Below are 23,731 nucleotides of genomic sequence, written 5' to 3'. Positions count from 1 at the left end.
ACATATCTAGAAAAAAGCTGCTTTGGCCAATGTCAAAGAAGTTACTGCCTGTGTTTTTTTCTAGTATTTTTATGGTTTCAGGTCTCACATTTAGGTCTTTAATCGATTTTGAATTTATTTTTGTGTATGGTATAAAAATCTGATCCAATTTCATTCTTCTGCAGGTGGCTGTCCAGTTTTCCCAACACCATTTGTTGAGGAGAATCTCTTTTTCCCATTGGATATTCTTTCCTGCTATGTCAAAGATTAATTGACCATATAGTTGTGGGTTCATTTCTGGGTTTTCTTTTCTGTTCTATTGATCTATGTGCCTATTTTTATGCCAGTACCATAATGTTTTGATGATGACAGCTTTGTAATATAATCTGAAGTCCAGAATTGTGATGCCTCCAGCTTTACTTTTCTTTTTCAAGATTGCTTTGGCTATTTGGGATCTTTTTTGGTTCCATACAAATTTTAGAATTGTTTGTTTTAGTTCTGTGAAAAATGCTATTGGTATTTTGATGGTGATTGCATTAAATGTGTAGATTGCTCTGGGTAGTGTAGGCATTTTAACAATATTCTTCCAATCCATGAGCATGGAATCTCTTTCCATTTCTTTGTGTCGTCTTCAGTTTCTTTCATCAGTGTTTTATAGTTTTCAGAGCAGACCTCTTTCACCTCTTTGGTTAGGTTTATTCCTAGGTATCTTATTATTTTTGGTGCAGTTGTAAGTGGGATTGTTTTCTTAATTTCTCTTTCCTCTGCTTCATTATTGGTGTATAAAATGCAACAGATTTCTGTACATTGATATTGTATCCTATGACTTTACTAAATCCGTTTATTCTAGCAGTTTTTCAGAGTCTTTCAGGTTTTCTCTTTCTCTCTTTATATATATATATATATACACACACACACACGTATAGGTCATCTACAAATAGTGAAAGTTTTACGTCTTCCTTACCGATTTGGATGCCTTTTATTTCTTTTTGTTGTCTGATTGCCTGTGTGTCCTTGTCTCCTTCCTTTCTACATGAGTACATTCTATTCCTCCAGCTTTAAGTGTAATTCCTGTGCTGACAGATCTTAAATTTTTATCTCTAGCCCAAACCTCTTCTACATGCCAGCCTCATATTTCTAATCCACCTACTTGACATGTCCTTTTGAATATCTTAGAGGATATGTCAAACTTAACATGTCTTAAACCGTTGAATCATGACTTCTCTTCTCAAACAAAACTACCTCAGACCTCCTCACCTAAGTGGTGCTACCACCCATTGTTCGTGCCTAAAAGAGTCTCCCTGGATCCTTCTTTCTCTCCTTTCCTCCAATAACCAATTCATAAGCAAATTGTGTTGTTTTAGCCTCCAAAATTTATCTTAAATCCCTCTACTACTTTCCATTTTTATTGCCACCACTCTGGGATAAAACACCACCATCTCTCAGCTTAACCACTGCAAGAGCTTCCTTTCTGTACACTGCATTCCCACTTTTGCCCCCTTCAGTCCATGGTCCACACAACAGCCAGAGCCCATCATACCTTGCAGTACTTCAGTGCCTTCTGATTGCTCCTAGGTTAATTTTTATTTTATTTTCATTATTGCGCCCCCCCCCCACATGCAAGGAGAAAAACTAAATTAAATTTTTTCCTAACCAGAGACATTAAATACTAGGAATAGATTTTATTGGGTGGGGTTAAGCTTTGGAGGGCTACAAACTATTTAAGATTTTTCCATCTCCTGAGAACCATTTTGCACCCCCTGGGTGGGCATTATTGCCCCCAATGAAAATGCACAGTCTAGATTTAGGGCTGCAAAATGTGGACTCAGTGCTTATTTTCATCTAGTTTCTCCTGGCAGTTATTGCTGTATTGCTTAGAGACATTTCCTACACTCTGTCCTAAAACATATTTTGTTGTTTAATTTCTTGTTTCCCTAACTAGACTCTAAGCTTGTTATGGGACTATTCTGGACACTTAGCCCACACTGATAGCACTGCCTTAGGAAAAGTGGCTCATCTATTGCACCATAAGTAATGGTGTCCCAGGGGGTTCCCCCCCAAGTGACAAAAAAACAGACTTTCTCATTTCTCATACTTTGTCTCTAAAAAAGATGCAAGTGTTTATTGGTTGAATGTTAATTTGAATTTTTCCTTAACAGTTTTGATAAGCTACATTAAATTTTTAGTGTTTGGTTCAGTGAACATAGTTAGCTGTTGTAGCTTAGCTGTATTGATTTTTCCATATGAAACTTTTATTCTTTCTTCTATACAGGTAGTGCAGTGGCATCTGTGGCTGTAGATCCCAGTGGCCGTCTCTTAGCCACAGGACAAGAAGATTCTAGCTGCATGTTGTATGACATAAGAGGAGGAAGAATGGTACAAAGTTATCACCCTCATTCCAGTGATGTTCGCTCTGTTCGATTCTCTCCTGGAGCTCACTACTTGCTAACAGGATCCTATGATATGAAAATAAAGGTGACAGACCTACAAGGTGAGGGAGATTGACCTCTTCCCTTGTTTGTAGTCTTTCCTATTCTATTTGGGATCTCTCTTTTAATCCATATATAACTTTTTTTAAATTTATTTTTAAAATTCCAGTATATTTAATGTACAGTGTTATATTAGTTTCAGGTATACAATATAGTGACTCAACAATTCTATATATCACCTGGTGCTCATCAAGATAATTGTATTCTGAGGGGCGCCTGGGTGGCTCAGTCGTTAAGCGTCTGCCTTCGGCTCAGGTCATGATCCCAGGGTCCTGGGATCGAGTCCCACATCGGGCTCCCTGCTCGGCGGGAAGCCTGCTTCTCACTCTCCCACTCCCCCTGCTTGTGTTCCTGCTCTCACTATCTCTCTCTCTGTCAAATAAATAAATAAAATCTTTAAAAAAAAAAAAAAAAAGATAATTGTATTCTGAATCTCCTTCACCTATTTCACCCATCCCCCCCACCCCACCTCCCCTCTGGTAACCATCTGTGTGTTCTCTATAGTTATAGAGTCTGGTTTTTTTGGTCTCTTTTTCTTTGTTTCTTAAATTCCACATACAAGTGAAATCATATGGTACTTGTCCTTCTGTCACTGATTTATTTCACTTAGCATTATACCATCCATCCATGTTGTTGCAAATGGCAAGATTTCATTCTTTTTTAAGGCTGAGTAATATTCCATTGTGTATATGTGTTAATATTCCATTGTTTGTGTGTATGGTGTGTATACCACATCTTATTTATATATTCATCTATTGATGGATATTTGGGTTGCTTCCATATCATGGCTATTGTAAATAATGCTAAAATAAACATAAGGGTGCATATATCTTTTTGGATTAGTGTTTTTGTATTCTTTGGGTAAATACCCAGTAATGGAATTACTGGATCATATGGTAATCCTATTCTTAATTTTTTGAGGAACCTCCATACTGTTTTCCACAGTGGCTGTACCAGTTTGCATTCCCACCAACAGTGCACAAGGGTTCCTTTCCTTTTTCTCCAAATCCTTACCAACACCTGTTGTTTCTTGTGTTTTTTATTTACCATTCTGACAGATGTGAGGTGATACCTCATTGTGGTTCTGATTTGCATTTCTCTGATGGTTAATGATGTTGAGCATCTTTTCATGTGTCTGTTGGAGGCATGTCTGTTCATGTCATCTGCCCATTTTTAATTGGATTGTTTGGTTTTTTGGTGTTCAGTTGTGTAAGTTCTTTATGTATTTTAGATATTAACCCTTTATCAGATATGTCATTTGCAAATATCTTCTCCCGTTCCATAGGTTGTCTTTTTGTTTTGTTGATTGTTTCCTTTGCTGTGCAGAAGCTTTTTATTTTGATGTAGTCCCAGTAGTTTATGTTTTTGTTTCCTTTGCCTTAGAAGACATACCTGGAAAACTATTGCTACTGCCAATGTCAGAGAAATTACTGCCTGTGCTCTCTTGGATTTTTATGGCTATTTGGATCTTTTTGTTGTTGTTAATCTGGTGTAATCAACTTTAACATTTTTCAAATTTTAGTTTTATACTATTTACTGAACAAATTACTGGTACTGTATTGATGTGCATTATAGCAAATTATTAAACAAATCAAGTGTGAATAGTCTTATTAAGTAATTTTAAAACATTTGAAAGAATCAGCATTTATTACACTAAATCATTTTGAGTTCAGGGATGGTAGATGTTAAAATATGCATTATGTACTCCTATTAGCTTTTACTTTAAGATACTTAGTGTATAATTGGTGTAATTATGTCTTCAGCATCTAGTTTTATTTTTAAATACTTAGTAAGCAAATATTTATTTTCGATCAACTAGGGACAGACAGATGAATAAGACAGGTAACTTCCTCCTTGATGGAGCTTACATTTTGGAGGTAAATAAAAAGTAAACAATAAATGATGTAATTTCAGGTATTGGTAAGTGCTATTAAAAATTTAGCGAGGTGGGGGCGCCTGGGTGGCTCAGTTGGTTAAGCGACTGCCTTCAGCTCGGGTCATGATCCCAGGGTCCTGGGATCGAGTCCCGCATCGGGCTCCCTGCTCTGCGGGGAGCCTGCTTCTCCCTCTCCCATTCCCCCTGCTTGTGTTCCCTCTCTCGCTGTGTCTCTCTCTGTCAAATAAATAAATAAAATCTTTAAAAAAAAAAAAAAAAAAATTTAGCGAGGTGGGAGAGAGTGACTGTGGATGGAGAAGGCTATTTTAGGTAGGCTCGAGTAGGTCTCTTTAGGGAAGTGACATTTGCGCAGAGACTTGAATGATAAGGCACAAGCCAGGCCAGGACGTGCTGAGGTAGGAGTGAATTCAGCATGTTCATGACACTGCGAGAAGCCAATGTGTCTGGGACTTAGAGAACTAGGGGAGGGAGAGACAAGAATAAATCAGAGGCAGGGTTTTACAGACATTTTTAAGAAGCATAATGGGAATCCTTTGGAATATTAAAAACAGGGAGTGATCTGATCTGATATCTGTTGATATCTGTTTAAAAGATAGTTTTGAGTTATGTAGGGAGAATGGATTATAAGTGTAAATATAAGTGTAACTATCAGGCTATTGGAATAGTTCAGGTGAGGGATGATGGTAGCTTGGACTAGGGTGGTAGAGGTGGAGGTGATAAGGAGTGACTGAATTTAGGATATAATTTTAATTTGTTTAGATTAAATTTAGGGCGTGAGAGGAATGCTGATTCCTAGGCTTTTGGCATGAGCAACCAGATGGTGCCATTAATTGGTAGGAGGAGGAACAGATTTGGGCAAGAAAAGGAAGAGTTCGGTTTAAACAAATTAAGATGACTATCAGGCAATCAAGTGAGATGTCAAATAGCTGTTTGGCTACTAGTCTGGAGCTCAGGTGAGAAGTCAAGGTTGGAGGTGAAATGTGTGAGTCATAAGTACACAAATGGCCGTGGTACCATGGTACTAGATGAAGTTTCATAGGAAGTGGGTGTAAAGGGAACAGGAAATCTGAAGGCTGCCTCCTGGGAAAGGAGCAGCAAACCAGCAAAGGAGACCAAGGTGTAGTGGCACCAGAGCCAGGGAGAAGTCAAGTCGAGAGAGTTTAAAGGAGAGAATGGCAGCTATGTCCAATGTTGCTGTGTATATTTTACCGAATACTACTTAACATAGGTGTTCAAGGACTTATCCCTGTTTAAACCTTTAAATGTATTTATGTAGTTTAGGACTTTGTATACTATAATGCCTTCAAGTTACCAGGAAGTCTGTGAAATCTATACATATACTTATTTTGTGTTGTAACTCAGTGTCTCTCTTTTCCATGTAGGGGATCTCACTAAACAGCTTCCTGTCATGGTGGTGGGGGAGCACAAGGACAAAGTGATTCAGTGCAGATGGCACACCCAGGACCTTTCCTTCCTGTCGTCCTCTGCAGACAGAACTGTAACTCTCTGGACTTACAATGGATAGAGTACACCCAGCGTCAGTCTATGCAGTGAAAGCACAGAGACTTCAGACTACTGAGTTGTGAAAATTACGAATTTGAAGAACATAGACTGATGGGAAAAGTGGCTTAGCACGAGGAGGCCCCTTATTACCGTGTATCCCTTTGATAGGAACCGTTGGGTGGTGTTATTCTGCAGTGCTTTCAGTCTTCCATGTGAGCGCGTGCTGCTGTGACCTGCTATATGTAGTCTTGTTGCCAAAGTCTGCAGAAGAGCTCTTATGTTGTCAGTGTGCACTCCAAGTCAAGGTGGACGATGTGTTTACGGTTTAGTATTAAATGCATTCCTTGGTCTTTGCCTAAATAACAGTTTTATATACACATTGAAATTGAACTATAAGCATATTATTACCTGTAATGCAGCCAAGTTCTACACAGATTAAACATACGTGTTCAGAAATTACTTTTCTCACACTCCCATGATATTATATCACTTGTCAGCTAGAGGTCAGAATTTTATATGTCTCTCAAAAGTTACATGGTTATTTTCACTAAGGATCATTATGGAGTTTAAAGATGGATGGAAAACTGCTTCTTAGTTCATGATGTGGTATTGGCCTTTTCTTTTTTCTTAAACCCAGGGATGTAATTCTATTATGTCACATTATTTTGTTTCAGGCTTAAAAGGTAAATATGTTTGCTTCAGAAACTTGTTAATTTCAATTTTTTGAATGCAACAAGATACCTCCCTTCTAAACTGTACTGTAGAAGCAGAGCGGCAGCGTTACATGATGCAACACTTGATGGTACAGTAAATTTACTGGCTAGCGTTTTTCCTCTTAAAATTAAAAACTTTGCCATAGACTATAGCATGGTTTGAAATGCTATGTCTGCATGATAATTTAAAATGGAAAAATTTAAACTTTGCACTCCAAAAGCTTACTTGGATTTGTTTCTTGCACTGTTTTGTGTAATTCAGAATAATGATTTTATTTCTATGGCATTGTAGATCCTAACATTTATGTATCTTTATTTTCATATTGTACAGTAATTTTACTTTAAATTATTAAATAGGCTATTTTATTTATTTCAAATGCGGTTGAGTTCTAATTATTGAACTGTCTGTGCACTGTATGTAGCAAGCATTTTTAATCTATTGTATACAAGTGGAAAGGATATTAGAAGTGTAACTGTGCTATTATTTCAATAAAGACCTCTTGACACCTAAAAATATTCCTGTTCCTCAGTGTCTGTGACTTTCAATTTAGAGTGTTATTTTTTCCAGTTTACTTGGAGGTGGTGTGGTCCAGTGGGTGAACCCCACAATCAATTTTTTTTTTTAAGATTTTATTTATTTATTTGTCAGAGACAGAGCACAAGGAGGGAGAGTGGCAGGCAGAGGGAGAAGCAGGCTTCCTGCTGAGCAAGGAGCCCAATGTGGGACACGATCCTAGGACCCTGGGATCATGACCCGAGCCTAAGACAGACGCCTAACCGGCTGAGCCACCGAGGCGCCCCCCCCCCCCAATCAATTTGTTAAATTTCTTTCTAAAGTTCTTCTAGTGGGGTGCCTTCCTAGCTCAGTTGGTGGAGTGTGTGACTCTTGATCTCTGGGTTGTGAGTTCGAGCCCCATGTTGGGTGTAGAGATTACTTAAATAAAGTTCTTCTACTGACTTTTTTTTTTTTTGGTCTACTCTTTGCTGTTATCTTCCCCACTACCATCACCAAAACCAAGCAGAATTTTGATTTCCCTTCCCCAAAAAGGTGCTGCTACCTCATTCCCAGGCAGATGAGGGAGGACAGGACTTCAGGCTGGAGCCACCATTTAGGTTCTCCCTCCTCCAGCCTGGAGCCGGGGAGGGGAAGTGACACATGGTGATGGATGGATGGGTGGAAAGAAGGATAAACCAACAAGAGGAAGTGGGATCAGGAAGGGGCTGCTGCAAGGAAAGTCCCCACTCTTTCCAGTCTTGCCTCTGGGGGTAGGAGAAGCATGACTGACCATCAGGGCCAGGGTGGTGCCTAGCTAGACCACAGCCCTTTGTGGGGTAGTCCTATAAACATCGTGGATTCTCAGCACCGCTGGTGCCTGGTGTTTCAAGGCTGCTGTGGCCACAGACACCTCTTGGACCTCTTGGCCTTGGTTCCCCAACAAGCCAGTGATGGCAGGAAGGGATAGGAGGGGAAAGCTCCCCTGCCCTGGGAGCTTCACAGGCTGTAGCAGGAGAGTAGCCAGCCTGGGGTGGAGGCAGCTGGATCTCGGGAGTGGCTAACCCACACATCATAGATGCTCTTGTTGGGTGGCACCCCCTGGAAGAGGGCATCTAGATCCCGGAGCAGCCCTGGGGGGCCATGAGTTTCAGGGGCCACCCCCCAGTAGGCTGAGCTGGTTGAAGGTGGGCACTGGGGACAGGATGTGGGTGGTAGTGGAGCTAAGGGCATTACCACATTGGGAGTGTAGATGGGCAAGTAAGAGGTGGGCAGCTGCCCCCAAAGTGAGGCCCTGTGACTCCCACTGGACAGTCCCCCAGGATCTGGAGGACCCTGCAGTAAGTGGAGAGGCCAGGCTCTGTGCCTGGGGAGAGGGGCGAGGGCCTGCTGGTTCCGCCCTGGGAAGTCTCCGCATCTGCTCTCCTGGGCCCGGGAAGGGGGCAGAGGGGCCACAGAGGCCTCTCAGAGGGCAGGGGTGGAGTGGGCATCACCTTCTCCCCAATGTGCCCAGAGCCTGCCGGACCTGGGCTGCTTCGTGGTGCCCCCTCCCTGGGGTCCCCTAACAAAGACTTCATGCTGAAGCCCTCACTGGGTGGCGGCTGGGGACTGGGCGGCCGGTAGGGCCAGCCGTGCAACACGTAGGGACCCAGGTCCTTGGCGAAGTCTCCGCGCACGCCCCCGCTCTGCCAGCGCCGGCACAGGGCCGTGTTCTGCAGCTGCAGCGTCTCGGCCGGGATCAGGCTCACGTCGACTGCCCAGAAGTTGCTCTTGGCCTGGGGCTTCGCTGGATCTTTAGACACCTTGCGGAAGCATCGGTTGGAGGAGAGGTTGTGGCGGATGGAATCCTTCCAGCCCTCGTAGTCTTCCTTGAAGAAGGGGAATGGGGCCTGGACCTGACGGATGATCCGGGCCAGCTTCAGCCTGCGGGAGGGTGCGGCCTGGATCACCAAGGCAATCATGGCCAAGTAGGTGTAGGGGGGCTTGTCATGCCGCAGGTGTCTCTTCTTCCTCCTCCTGGGGGGCTGGGAGGACGACGCCGACCCAGGAAGCCTCAGGCGTGGGTTGCTGCAGGGTCCCATGCAGGGGGAGGCACCCACCGTGGGCAGGGGCCTGGCCCCGTGGAGGCAAGGCAATGGGGCACTGTGGTGAGGTAAGGCTGGGGGCCTGAGGCCCTCTACAAACTTACTTTTTAACACTTGGGCAACTGCCTGACTTTTATGTGTCCCCTGTCTGTCTTATTCAAGATCTAAAGAACTTTCCATCCTGGATATATTGTGAAAGTTGATTAATAAAAGTCCAGCAAAATATATAAATTGTAAATTAGACAACAAAGATGTTGAACTGAGTGCTTTAGAAAGAAATGAAATCATTCCCCGGGGCGCCTGGGTGGCTCAATCATTAAGCACCTGCCTTCTGGCTCAGGTCATGATGCCAGGGTCCTAGGATCGAGCCCCGCATCGGGCTCCCTGCTTGGTGGGAAGCCGGCTTCTCCCTCTCCCACTCCCCCTGCTTGTGTTCCCTCTCTCACTGTCTCTCTCTGTCAAATAAATAAATAAAATCTTAAAAAAAAAAAAGAAATCTCATTAGTTGTAGTTGTGTATATTCAGTAGATACACAGTTTTCCTACCTTTGCAGAGGGGAATTCTGCTAAAAGTATGCCACGGTCTCCTCTTCAGTTTACTTTCATGCTTAATTTCATACATTGCAGATATTACAGCAGGCCATTAGTGTTAAGTTTAAAACTAGGAAAAAAGCATTTCTTGATACGGACCAGCTCAACTTCATGGTAAAAAAAAAAAAGTTCATAAAATTATTCTACCTTCAAGGAGATAACTTTAAGATCCTCCTATATATGGGGTATGGAATTCATTTTGCAGTGCATTAGATAATAATAAGCACTAGAAATTATATTACTTATTGTAATAAATATCCGGTTGCATATGTTCTTTTTCCCATGCCTCCACACTGTCTTCTCCATGGAGGTGAATAGATTCTTGGAGGTTCATGTGGAAGAGAAAGTAAGAGAACTGAAGTATCTACATTCTCTGAACCCTTCTCAGTGGGGGTATGGGGAAGGAGAGTAGGGATGAGGGGGTGCAGAAATTCTTAGCTCCTCCCCACAGAAGTGTCAGGTGTCTGATTTAAATTTTATTAAAAAAAATTTTTTAATTGTAATAAGCCAAATGACATAATCAACAGAGAGAAAATACAACCCACGAAATGGGAGAAAATATTTGCAAATCATATATGGGATAAAGGATTAATATCCAGAATATATAAGAACCACAGCACAAAAACAACCAAAAAAACCAACCAGATTAAAAAATGGGCAAAGCATTTGAATAGACATTCTCCAAAGAAGATAGACAAATGACCAATAAGCACATGAAAAGATGCTTAACACTACTCATCGTTAGGGAAATGAAAATGAAAACCACAATGAGATACCACATCATACCCATTAGGGTGGCCATTATCAAAAACACAAGATAATATGTAGTGGCAAGGATGTGGAGAAATTGAAACTCTTGTGTACTACTGATGGCAATGTAAAATGGTGTAGCTAGCCACAATGGCAAGGGAGAGGCCACTACCCTAACTCCATCTAATCCCCAGGCTCTTAGACTGAAATAATGCCCAAGTTCAAACAATGAAGAAAAAAGCTAAAAGCCGAAGTGAAAAGATTATTCAAAAAAAGAGAAGCCTCCCACTTCAGTTCAAGCTAATTACACCTCCCCCTCTGCCACCGTCACCAGAAAGAGTGGTTATTCCTTCCACAGACAACACCCCTTAGCAGAAGCTGGCTGAGATCAAACTGGAACTTCAAATCTCCCAATATCAAAGATACAGTAAAACTTAGGACACAGAGAGTGTGGTCTGTATACAGCTGGTGCCAGAACTGCATGGCCCAGAGTTTAGGAAGTCTGGAAAGACATCATCTCTCCATACCATTATTGCCACCAAGAACTTCACAGTCTAAAACAACAGTTTTGCATTTTGGAAAGTGAATTCTGCAAACTCTAGGAGGCACTGAAGACCATCTTGGAAAACTCGTCCTTGTCCAAGCTGTGGTCAAATGTGTCACACAAGTGGTCGATTTAGCAATGTGCCTGCCTATGTTCTAACCATCCCTGGAAAATCCCAAGCTGTACTTCCTCCCATACTGCCACAGCCAGCCACCCACCTTCCTCCTCATCCATCTCTGCCTCTACTCCCTCCGCCTCCTCTCTACTGGTACTTCCATCACCTTGGCTGCTCAGAAATTCTGATTGTACTAAGGCGCTTCAGGCTGGATCATTAAAAAAAGATGGACCCACACAGACAACAGTTAAAGATCTCACTGAAATGAAAGAACACACGGTTTTGATGAAGAAATTTATATCATCACCAGAGGCACAGAATTCACTAGTTACCGTCTCTGACCTGCAGTGTAGTATCCTGAAACTCAACTTCAAAGTGTTACCAGCTCAACTTACGCATGTCTTAATTACTCCTGGTAAAAAGCCAGATAGGTCTGCGGGAACTACTTAGAAAAGTCAATGTAGAGAGGAGCACAGGTGGAACCGCACTTACCAATAAAGAAAATATGGAAATAGGAGCTAGGCTGACTCCAGTAATGACCTGGGCCTTGAGGAGAAAGTTTCAGCACGGTCAGCCTAGAAGTCCAACTCAGACTGCCACTGCAGCTTTGTTGAACAAAACCGACGCCAACCCTGCCTGACTGCATGTGATGGTCCACAAAATACTCAGATAAAATCATCCCAATCTTTAATGTAGTAGGGTTTGTATAAATAATTATATATAATTCCATTTGAAGAATTAAAGTATGTTTGGAACCCACTCATACTGTGATATTAAGGGGTATTTGGACATTTTTTGGTTTGCAGGATCAGTAAGAGAACAGATGAAAAAATGCAATCCCCAAAGTGATATTTATCCTGGAATTACCCAATTTAGGTTAGAGAGGTTGTTCAAATTTAATTAGAGAGCTAATTTTTACTCAACAGGTATAGTTATGACATTAAGAAAATAACCTGGTGGGGCGCCTGGGTGGCTCAGTTGGTTAAGTGTCTGACTCTTGGTTTCGGCTCAGGTCATGATCTCATGGGTTGTGGGATCGAGCACTGGTTCAGGCCCCTTGCTCAGCAGAGAGTCTGCTTGAAAGATTCTCTCCTGCTACTCCCCACGCTTTCTCGCTCTCTCTAAAAATAAATCAATCAATCTTAGAAAAAAAATGAAAAGAACCTGGTGCCCATTCATCTTGAATATTCTTGGGTAATTAAAAAGAAAAGTATTTTGGGGTGGCTGGGTGGCTCAGTCGCTTAAGCATCTGCCTTTGGCTCAGGTCATGATCCTAGAGTCCTGGGATCAAGCCCCACGTCGGGCTCCCTGCTCAGCGGGGAAGCCTGCTTCTCCCCCTGCTTGTGCTCTCACTCTCTCTCTCTCTGTGTCAAATAAATAAATAAAATCTTTTTAAAAAAAGTATTTCAGGGCGCCTGGGTGGCTCAGTTGGTTAAGCGACTGCCTTTGGCTCAGGTCATGATCGTGGAGTCCCAGGATCGAGTCCCACATCAGGCTCCCTGCTCAGCGGGGAGTCTGCTTCTCCCTCTGACCCTCTTCCCTCTCATGCTCTCTGTCTCTCATTCACTCTCTCTCAAATAAATAAATCCTTAAAAAAAAAAGTATTTCATCCTGTAAAACTAATGCATTAAGTGCTACAAACTTGATCAGTAAAAAAGACCCTCTAGATTTGATTTCTGTTCACTATCCAAACCCAGTTATTTTCCAAAAGGATTCGAAGCAAAATGTCCAAAGTAACCTTAAAAATTAGAATGTATCATTTCTTTTTTTTTTAAGATTTTATTTATTTATTTGACAGAGAGAGACACAGCGAGAAAGGGAACACAAGCAGGGGGAGTGGGAGAGGGAGAAGCAGTCTCCCCGTGGAACAGGGAGCCTGATGCAGGGCTCGATCCCAGGACCCCGAGATCATGACCTGAGCCGAAGGCAGATGCTTAACGACTGAGCCACCCAGGTGCCCCTAGAATGTATCATTTCTAACATCTTAGGTAGGTGATTATATCTGGCTCACTGAAGTCTGAGATATTCCTTACTTTGATATCTGTTGTCCACATTCATCCAGCTAAATGTAAGTTTCACGAGGACCTCAACATGAACCTTTTATTTTCCACAAGGCCCTGAAGGATTCTCTGAAGTCCATAGCAGGTTCACTGTGAGACCTAATTCCCTGTCCTCAATAGCCTGTTGAGTCAATAACAGGAATAATGCACACCTGTGTGCAAAAACGCAGGTTCTTCCCTGCCGGTCTGGGGTTGCCAGATTTAGCAATTATAAATACATGACACTCAATCAAATTTGTATTTCAGATAAATAACAAATAACCTTTAAGTATAAATATGTCCCATTAAACAATGAATGGTTTCTTTTCGTATAATTATGTCCCAAATACTGCATGGGACATAGTTATACTAAAAAAAATATTCAGTGTTTATCTGAAATTCAAGTTTAACTGGGCATTCTGTGTTTTATTTGGCAACCCTATATAAGTCAGACTCCTACAAAATTGCCAAGTATTTCTGGGAACCCCCCCCCCGTTTGTCAGATATATGTACTTAGCAGTGGACATACTATAGCTTCAGCCAAGATCACCATCACTAATGTATTAAGTATCACGAAGGAAGGGGACCTGTCATTAGGGTGAATGTGACTGAAGGCACAGGATTAGCTTTGAAGCTGATAACCTCCACTGCAATTCCAAGAATAAGGATAGCAGAGCCTCGTGGATAGGAAACAAGGGGTTTTGATCTTGACTGAACTTTTGAGCCTGACAGGAAGCAGCTACATAGATGATATCCTTGAAATATCCCCTGGTTAGCATAGGCTAAAAAAGATATTTTAGTAACTTCTCAGAAATACCTATTTTGCTTTGAGATGTCAAGAAATGCAGAAATACTGCTTTGAGATGCCAAATAGAGTATTGTGGGAAGTCACCAGACTGAAAAACAGACCTGGGAATGATGTTTTGTTCTTATGAGACCCACATTTATGTTTACAACACATTTATGAATGAAAATTAAACAGATAATGAAGTTAAGAAACATATGATTCTAGTTTTTTTTTTTTAAAAAACCTGCTAGCTACATTTATATTATGCAAAAATAAAGGGAATGGTCACTGAGAATAAAACATTTGAGTATCTGTAACAATATTTTATGGGGCACTTATAATGTTTGTAATATTAATAAACCATCTTGTACGTCTCAATTTAATTTAAATGATGTGATGATTTGATCATTCTTGTGGAATAATGGTTCATAAAAAATGCTATAGAATAAAGAAATGCTATAGAAATCCTATAAATACTTGTAAAGCTGCTATTGCCATTGTATCAGTATTAAAAGGTGTTCTACCTTGCATCTTTTACTAATTTTTATAACAGGCTTTATATAGTTTCCATTTGAGAATCCTGCAAATGCTACGGCTTGATTAAACTGTTGCTAATCATATAAAAAAAATGGTTCAGCCACTGTAGAAAACAGTATGGTGGTTTTCAAAAAATTAAAAATAGAAGTACCATATGACCCAGCAATCCCACTTCTGGATACATACCCCAAAAAACTGAAAGCAGAGTTTGAAGAGACATTTGCACACTCACGTTCATAGCAACATTACAATAGCCAAAAGGTGAGAAGTCCATCAACAGATCAATGGATAAACAAACTGTGGTACACAATACAATGAAATATTATTCAGCCTTTAAAAAGGAAAGAAATTTTGACAAGTTACAACAGGGATGAGACTTGAGAACATTACACCCAGTGAAATAAGCCAGCCACAAAAAGACAAATACTTATATACCTCGTGTGGTCAAATTCATCGAGATACAAAATAGAATGGTGGTTGCCAGGGGCCAGGGAAGGGCGGAGGGCAGGAACGGTGAATTGTTGTTTACATGGGTAGAGTTTCAGTTTTGCAGGATGAAGGAGTTCTGGAGCTGGATGGTGGTGATGGTGGCACAATATGCTGTGGATGACCCTGAACTGTATACTTAAAAATGGTTAAGGTGGGCACAGTGGGGAGGGCCGTGCGCGCGCCAGGGCGCTGCGGGAGAGCCCTCGGAGGGTGGTCGCGGCGGCTCAACCCGGGACTGCCGAACCAGGGCGGAGGAGGAGCTCGAGGCTCTGAGGAAAGAGAGGCTGGCCGAACTGCAGGCGAAGCATGGGGATCCTGGCGATGCAGCACAACAGGAAGCAAAGCACAGGGAAGCTGAAATGAGAAACAGCATCGTAGCCCAAGTCCTGGATCAGTCAGCCCGGGCTCGTTTAAGTAACTTAGCACTTGTAAAGCCCGAAAAAACGAAAGCAGTAGAGAATTACCTCATACAGATGGCAAGATATGGACAACTAAGTGGGAAGGTATCAGAACAAGGTTTAATAGAAATCCTTGAAAAAGTAAGCCAACAAACAGAAAAGAAAACCACAGTTAAATTCAACAGAAGAAAAGTCATGGACTCTGATGAAGAGGACGATTATTGAAATTTAAGATGTTTAGAGACTGGAACTTAATGGAACAGTTCTAGGACAGATAATACTGGGTAGAAGTGAAGATCTGATTGTTTACTTTGTTGTCTATATGTCTTTTAAAAAAATAAACTTGTTATGCAAAAAAATGGTTAAGGTGGTAAACTTTGTCAGGTGTATCTTTTTTAAATTTTTAAAAAGATTTTATTTATTTATTTGACAGAGAGAGACAAAGCGAGGGAAGGAACACAAGCAGGGGGAGTGGGAGAGGGAGAAGCAGGCTTCCCGCTGAGCAGGCAGCCCTGATGTGGGGCTCGATCCCAGGACCCTGGGATCATGACCTCAGCCGAAGGCAGGCGCTTAATGACTGAGCCACCCAGGCGCCCCTCAGGTGTATTTTACTTTAAAAAAAATTGTAATAAGCAACATGCACACCAAGTGTACCTTATACACCAAATTTTAACACACTTTTAAGTTTGTTGCCAAGAATTCTTGTGTACACTTCTCATTTCCTCCTAGTGTGTAAAACTCATCATTTCCTCTTTGGAGAGTTTTCTGAAATTGCAAGGCCAGCAGTTAAAGACAAAAACAAAACGAAATTTATTATTTCCAACTAAAGCAGAATGTAGCTCGTCCCCCCACACCCCAGATACAGGACTGCCGTTGTCGTTCATTATACCCTACTTAAATAATTATTGCAAATGTTACACATTCGGACTTGCAAAATAAATCAGTACCAAGGAAACAAGTTTAGTATTCGTATATATTTGGCTTCCTTGTACGAGTTCATTCGTAGACCGTTCCAAAGATCAAAATGAGAACGTCCTGGCCTAAAGCAAGCCCCCAGAGCCCGGCCCCCTCGGCGGGCCAATCAGACGCACGCCGGGGAAGGACGCACGGCTGCCAGCCGAGCGAGTCGATGAGGACGCTCGAGACGCCCCGCGCCCGCTGAAGCGCTCGAGCGCCCCGGCAGGCGGCTGGCCATCTTTTTCAGCTGGAGGGGTAGGTGTCTTTCTTTCCCAGACGCAGGCTGGCGACTGGGCCGTGAGTCGGCGCGGTCGGGTGTCTGTGCGGCGGCGGGCGGCGTGGGCGGGCGGTGGGCGCGGGGGAGGCCGCGGACGCTGCCCGGGGCGGGGGCCGCGCTCTCCGGGGTTTCGGGGGGCCTCGCGGCGCTGCGGGTGCCAGGATGAGCGGGCAACTGGCCGCCTTATCTTCGGATGCAGCGCGGCTGGTGTCGCGCGTTCCACGGTTCAAAGAGCGGCCTAGGGAGAGGGAAAAGCAAGTGCAAAGCCAGACCCGAGCGAACGCTGAATTTTTGTGGGCTTTAGTTATCTCGGAAAACTTTACGCAGAATTTGAGCAAACGGCGTCAGCGGAATAGCTTGGATTTGGTTGGAGTGAATTTTTTTGAAACTCTAAATCTGATTTGAATGTAAAAAAGTTAGAGATTCAGGTTTATGGGTGGGTGGTGAAAAACAATTCGTATTTTGTCCGTGGCAGTGGTTATGAAAATGTGGTCCCCAGATTAGCGTCATCATCCTCTGGGAAGTTGTTAGCGGTGCCCATTCGCAAGTTTGAGAGCCCCGGCTCCAGCCAACTACACATAGGCGAACGGACCAAATTGCAAACTCCTGACTTTTGTGCCATGCAACTTCTAGGTTAATACGGAATTTGACTCGTTAGTCTTGTCTTTCTTATACACGTGTAATTCATCGAAATCAGATACTTTTTTTTCTGTGCCGATTTCCACTCAGCTGGGACTTTCCTTGGAGATCTCAGTCTTTCTTGGTAGCTCTCCACTCAGTTTACTTGTTTTCCTAATCTGTAAAATGAAGGTAACCGTACTACTACCGAGAGTTTTTGGAGAATTGAATGAATGAATGTATGTAACAGTTTTTGGCACATAGTCATCAAACACCGCTATTATTTTATATAATTTTGATATTAGTGTCAAAGCCTGAAATAGATGAGAAAGGTGATTAAAAAGTAAGAAGTAGAGGAGAGAGCTTATTAGTAACTGCCAAGTAGTAGAATCACAGGTGCCCCCGTTAAACTAAACCAACACAGGATGCTTACTTTTCCTAAACACTTTGCTGCTCAGGGTGTGGTCTGTGGGCCAACATCTCTGCCATCACCAGGAGCTGTTAGAAATGCAGAATCTCAGGCCCACTTCAGACTTAGTCAGAAGCTGTTTCTAACAAGATCCCGGGCAGGTTTAGATGCAGTTTTACTTGGAGGAAGTGTGAGATCAGCTGTAAGATTTCTCAAGGAGTTCCAGCCTTCAGTCAGTGACCAAGGGGATTTGGCAGGAGGACTTAAATTTGAGGCTGGTTCCACTTCTGCCTCACGTCCTGGTCTTCCATCGTTTCTTCAGTTCCTAGTCCTGGATAAGTTCTGCATCTGCTGATCATTATTGGAGAAAGTAAGGTAGCTTAATAACATGACTGTGGGAGTCACAGTCAAAACTCAGCTGCTTGAAGAGTTTTTGATTCATCTCCCTTTGTATAATGCTCCCTATAGAGCTGTTTTCCCAGATCTCTATTCCCCATCCTAGCTTCTTGACCCACAGTGCCACTCCTGGCTTTCCAGTGGACCATTTCACCGTCTTCTTGATATCGGGTAGTAAAGTGAATTTTGTCAGCTTCTCTTCTTTTTGCTTTAGAACCTTTCTTTCCACCCCTCCTTATTCATTTCTGTTTTGAAGGAGTGTAAAACCTTGTTGCCTCTGAAAAAACCTTGTAGCCTTGATTTCATACACTGCCATCTCAGAGCTTCTGCTCAGTTCAGAGACTCCCTTTATCAACTTAGTTCTTCACTGCTTAGAATTAGGCTTCTCCCTGTCAACGGACTAAGCAATCCAACGGCTTTTTTTTTTCCCCCCCAGACTTAATTTTTTTCAGCTTCTCTAAAGTATTTTATATAGTTGACTAATGCCTCTTTCAAATTAAGCACCTCTTGGTTTCTACACATTGCATTTTTTAGCTTGTGTTCTGCTCTCGATAGTCTTAACTGCCTTCTCTTGTGTTTGGGTCTTCTTAAGATTTTATTCCTCAGTTGAACTCCTTCCCCATCCTCCCCTCCCCCCCCAACCAAAATATACAGTCATCCAGTATTTCTCTCTAGAGCGCGACAGGGATCCTAGGATACTTTTCCCACCGTTATTGTTACTTAGCATTTTGGTTTTTACATTTTTAAACATAAAAAGTTGTGGGGTTTTTTTTTTTTTTTTTTTTAACTATCAGTAGTTGACTTCATTTGTCAATATATTTGACCAATTCCTTTGCTCATCATTGTTTCTTTTACTCACACCTTTTATTGACGTTAAGCTTCTTTAATATGTCAAGAGTCTATGGGTTGGAGACTTTCTTAGTCTTTTATGTCTGAAGAAATCTGTGTTAGTTTGCTACGGCTGCCATAACAAAACACCACAGACTGATGTCTTAAACAACAGAAATTTCTTTTTTCTGGAGGGAAAAGATTCTGGAGGCTGGAAATCCAAGATCAAGGTGTCAGCAGGGTTGGTTTCTTTTGAGGCCTCTCTCGGCTTGTAGATGGTCGCCTTCTCCCTGTGTCTTCACATCAGCTTTCCTCTGACCTGTGTCCAGATTTCTTCTTATAAGGACAGTAGTCATATTGGATTAGGGCCCATGCAAATGACTTCATTATAGCTTAATTACCTCTTTGGAGACACTATCTCCAAATAGAGTCATATTCTGAGGAACGGGGGTATAGGACTTCAACATAAGAATTTTGGAGGAATACAGTTCAAACCGTAACAATATCTCAATTAGTCTTTCCCATTTAAAAAAAAAACTTTCATAAAATGTGAAATATATATACAGAAAAGTATATAATATATAACTGTCCATCTTAGCAAATTATTAAAAAGCATACACCCATGTGCCTACCTTCTAGATTAAGAAACAGAATACTGTCGGGGTGCCTGGGTGGCTCAGTCGTTAAGCGTCTGCCTTCGGCTCAGGTCATGATCCCAGGGTCCTGGGATCGAGCCCCACATCGGGCTCCCTGCTCAGCAGGAGGCCTGCTTCTCCCTCTCCCCCTCCCCCTGCCTGTGTTCCCTCTCTTGCTGGTCTCTCTGTCAAATAAATAAAATCTTTAAAAAAGAAAGAAAGAAAGAAATAGAATACTGTCAGTATCCCAGAAATCTTCCAGAGCTTTTTCCCTCATCTCATTCTTGATCTCAGAGAGAAAGATTTCAAGTATAGTGTTTACCTGTAGTACTCTATCTGGCAAGGTTTTCTTTTTATTTCTGGTTTGCTAAGTGTTTTAGTCATAAATAATTTATCCTGTTTCATTCTTAATTTGGGGGGGCCTTCTCTTTTTCTTAATGTTACTATGTGTTTATCAATTTTTTTTAGTCATTTCAAAGAATTAACTTTTGGTTTTATCTTTATTAAAAGTTTGTGTCCCAATTTATTTTACTCCTGTTTATTTTTTATTTATTTTTTATTTTTTTTAAAGATTTTTTTTATTTATTTGACAGAGAGAGACACAGCGAGAGAGGGAACACAAGCAGGGGGAGCAGGAGAGGGAGAAGCAGGCTTCCCGCTGAGCAGGGAGCCCGATGTGGGACTCGATCCCAGGACCCTGGGATCATGACCTGAGCCGAAGGCAGACGCTTAACGACCCAGCCACCCAGGCGCCCCTTACTCCTGTTTATTTTTGTATTGAATCCTTTCAGTGGTTCTTTTTCAGGCCTGAGGTAGTTTCCTGCTATGTGTGCACTGATCCGCACCTTGCTGAAGACTCAAGGGGGAGTGTTCTCAGACCAATTCTCTGACACAGACTGGATGTCCTACAGTTCAGTTCTGACACTATGTGCCCAAAATAGTGCACACCCTCACAAGTTAAGGGCAGAGTTCTATGCAAGACTGCTTCCATGACACATGTCTTGGGGTCCATCTGCACTTGTGACCGACTGGCTATAGATTAGGGGGATCCCACAACTCTGTCAGGTTGGATAATTCACTGGAATGACTTACTGGAAGAACTCCCTGAAAGCACTATACTTAGTTTTATTAGAAAGGATATAGATTGGGATCAACCAAATGAAGAGACACACAAGGGCAGTCTGTGGAGGAAGTTTCTGTGTCCTTTCTTCATAGAATCCAGGCATGTCACTTTCCTGGCACATCCATGTGTCACCAACCAGCTTCTCTGAGCCTCAGTGTCCAGAGTTTTTATTGGGGTTTCAGTATGTGGGCATGACTGATTACATCATTGGCTAGTGATTGAACTTGGTGACCACTTTCCTTACTTCCTTCCCCTGAAGTTTGATGGTTGAAAGTTCCAACCTTCTAATCATGTGCCTGGTCTTTCTCATGACCATCCCCAACCCGAAGCTACCTTGGGGCCCAGCAGAGTCACGTCAGTAGCATCTCATCACAAAAGACACTGCTGTCACTCAGGAAATTCCTATGGTATTTGAAGGAACTGGGGTCGAAGACCAGATATCCTTTTATATTGCAGGGACCCTCTGCAGATGTCTGGAGTTCTCTCTGCAGCTTTCTCTTGCCTCGGTCTCCCCAGATTCTCAGCTCTGTTCCCACAGGGGCTTTCTGGGCTCTGCCTGAGTTCCCTCTTCCTGTGCCCATGGCCTGGAAACTGTTAAGGCAGTAAGCTGGGGCAATGGAAGGGCTGTCTGTGTGTGTTTTCCATTTTTCAGAGACCATTATACTTGCTTGCCTGGTGTCCAGTGTCTTGAAAACTGTTGTTCCCTAGACTTTGTGCAGAGGTTTCGGTTGTTTGGGCAAGAGGGTACACCTGGCCCCTGTTACTTCATTTTGATCGGATGTAGGAGCTCTAGGAGTGCTTTGGAGTGTGGGGTTACTACGTCATCTTGATCTTCCTGCTGTTCTTTGAATGCTTCAAATTTTCTCCCCGCTCTGATCTTTATGCTTGCTGTATCTACTCTCTGGATGTTCTTTTCCCAAGTCTTCCTAAGGTTTGCTTTTTATCATTTGTCTGCTTAAATGTTGTGGTTATCTACTGCTGAGTGACAAACCACCTTCAAGTTTAGAGGCTTTAAGCAACCATTTTATTATATTTCATGATTCTGTGGGCTTATGGATCTTGACTGGACTCATCTGCATAGTTCTTTTATTCCACATGATGTTGGCTGGGTCGCAAGTCTGTTACCATGGGATTGACCTGGGACTGCCAGGATGGCTCATTCACATGGCCGGCTGTTGATGTTGGCTGCCAGCTGGGAGCTTAGTGTGCCCTCTGCACATGGCCTCTCTGTGTGGCCAGGCCTTCTCACAGCATGGCAGCTGAGAGCAAAGAGCAGGCATTCCAAAGTAGAAGCAGCTAAACCTCATATAGGCCAAGCCAGGCCCAGAACCAACACAGCATCACTTCTACCACAATATTTTGGCTAAATATTGTGAACCTATGTGAAACCTTTGCTTGTAAGAAGATGGTGACGGAAATGTCATCCGTTTTTTTTTTTTTTTTTTTAAAGACTTTATTTATTTATTCGACAGAGAGAGAGAGCCAGAGACAGAACACAAGCAGGGGAAGTGGGAGAGGGAGAAGCAGGCTTCTGGCAGAGCAGGGAGCCCGATGCGGGACTCGATCCCAGGACCCTGGGATCGTGACCTGAGCCGAAGGCAGATGCTTAACGACTGAGCCACCCAGGCGCCCCTCATCCCATTTTTGAAAGAGGAATTGCATTCCACTGTTGAACTGGGTAAGGGCATATGACTGAGCACCTTGACGATGTGTCTGTGTTTTTAACAAAAATTGGACACTCTGCAAAAGGGACTTTCCTAGCAACTGACATACCTAGAAAACAATTATAAATTGTAATATCTTCCAATTATAATTCTTGGTAAACAACTGATGTTAGGTATCTTATACTTCCTCCTTTTTCTTATAAAAACCTCTTTTTCCCTGCAGTGGGCCACAATTTGGGTTGTTTCCCAAATTGCAATTCTAAACCCCAAATAAATGCTTTAATTTTACTTCAGTTTTTCCTCTTTTCATGGTTGATAGTGGTCACAGGGTCAGCCCAGATTCAGGAGGAGGGACAGTAAACTCCATCTCTCGATGGGGACTTGATGGAATTTGTGGCTATCTTTAATCTCTGAGGCCTTCCCTAAAATACTCAACATTGCCTAATCCATCCTGCCATTGTCCTGCTTTATTTTTTTCATACGGTGTATCACTATCTGAAATTATATCTATTTTTTTGTCAACTTATGTCTCATCTTGTCCCCTGCCCCCATGTGCCCCTCCCCACCATGTATCTTCTTAAAACCTGGCTGGGCTAGTTTCCTGGTATCCCTGTCAGCTAAGACAGTGCCCAATACCCAGTAGGTATTTAGTAAATGTTGAACAAATGAATGCTGAACTTTTCCCCAACACCATGTTCCCCTTCTGAATTTCTTTTGAAGTTAATAATACCACCTTTTTGTTGTTGGTCAGCCTGGAAATCTTGGCCATGCTTATCATCTTCTCCTTTCCTTACGTGCATTCTGTGGCTGAGGCCTGTAGAACTAATCTTCAGAACGCAGTTCAGCCTCCTTTGGCTATTTCACCCTTCTCGTAGGACTCTCTGAGTCCAGTTTTTCCCTCATTCTGTACACTTAGTGCTACTTTTATTTTCCCCCAATGTGGCTCCCACGCATTCAGAGCTACTGTTAGCAGATGAGGTTGGCCGTGGGCCTCGTCACCCCAGCCTACCTTGTCATCCAACCATCTCCCGGCCCCACCACGTCCATCCTCGAATTTACGGTTTCGAAGATTCACTTTGCTCCTTTGCCTCCTCACCTTGCCCTCTTAGCATGTTACCCACACTTCCCTGTCTGTTTCCCATGCCCGTTCCTCCATGAAGTGGTGCCAGTTTCTTCCAGTCAGATGAGCTTGCTTCATCCTTTGAACCTCTAAAACCCTGTGAATCCCTGTGTGGCTTTGACCATTTGCATTTGCTGCTTGACATTTATTGCATGTCTCTCCTGCACCAGCCACCAGGCTAGGTGTTGGTCTTGGAGAGGTGGAGGGGGCAAGATGGAGAGTCGTCCCGACGGTGAATTCTGATTGGAGTAGGGTGTTATTTTCCCCTGGAAAAGTTCACGTCATAGCACAGTGGTT

The 23,731-nt window shown here is 42.7% G+C and overlaps 2 protein-coding genes and 2 pseudogenes across 6 annotated transcripts in view; 3 read left to right on the top strand and 1 right to left on the bottom strand.

Annotated features, from left to right (window-relative positions):
* WDR47 (WD repeat domain 47) overlaps nt 1-7,179 on the top strand; it is a 58,549-nt gene extending 51,370 nt beyond the window's left edge. For 2 of the 5 annotated variants that reach the window (XM_021689967.1, XM_021689965.1), the window contains exons 15-16: nt 2,252-2,470; nt 5,748-7,179. In XM_021689967.1, the coding sequence (XP_021545642.1) occupies nt 2,252-2,470; nt 5,748-5,890 (362 nt within the window). In that variant the 3' untranslated portion in view covers nt 5,891-7,179. Of the gene's footprint in view, nt 1-2,247; nt 2,471-5,747 lie in introns of those variants that run through there. The other 3 variants (XM_044914575.1, XM_021689968.2, XM_021689970.1) reach the window with 3 other exon arrangements.
* Nucleotides 7,180-8,073: 894 nt separating this feature from the next.
* Nucleotides 8,074-9,155, bottom strand: LOC110580557 (annotated as a pseudogene).
* Nucleotides 9,156-10,709: 1,554 nt separating this feature from the next.
* LOC110580610 lies at nt 10,710-11,797 on the top strand (annotated as a pseudogene).
* Nucleotides 11,798-13,361: 1,564 nt separating this feature from the next.
* Nucleotides 13,362-15,689, top strand: LOC110580611 (programmed cell death protein 5-like). The gene is made up of 2 exons (XM_044914342.1): nt 13,362-13,387; nt 15,161-15,689. The coding sequence occupies exons 1-2, from the start codon at nt 13,362-13,364 to the stop codon at nt 15,630-15,632; spliced, it is 498 nt and encodes a 165-aa protein (XP_044770277.1). The 3' UTR covers nt 15,633-15,689.
* Nucleotides 15,690-23,731: the final 8,042 nt, after the last annotated feature.

Source organism: Neomonachus schauinslandi, chromosome 4 (genome assembly GCF_002201575.2).
Source record: "Neomonachus schauinslandi chromosome 4, ASM220157v2, whole genome shotgun sequence".
In the NCBI taxonomy this organism is placed as follows: domain Eukaryota; kingdom Metazoa; phylum Chordata; class Mammalia; order Carnivora; family Phocidae; genus Neomonachus; species Neomonachus schauinslandi.
The sequence above is the reverse complement of the archived record's forward strand: the minus strand, read 5'-3'. Positions and strand labels throughout refer to the sequence as shown.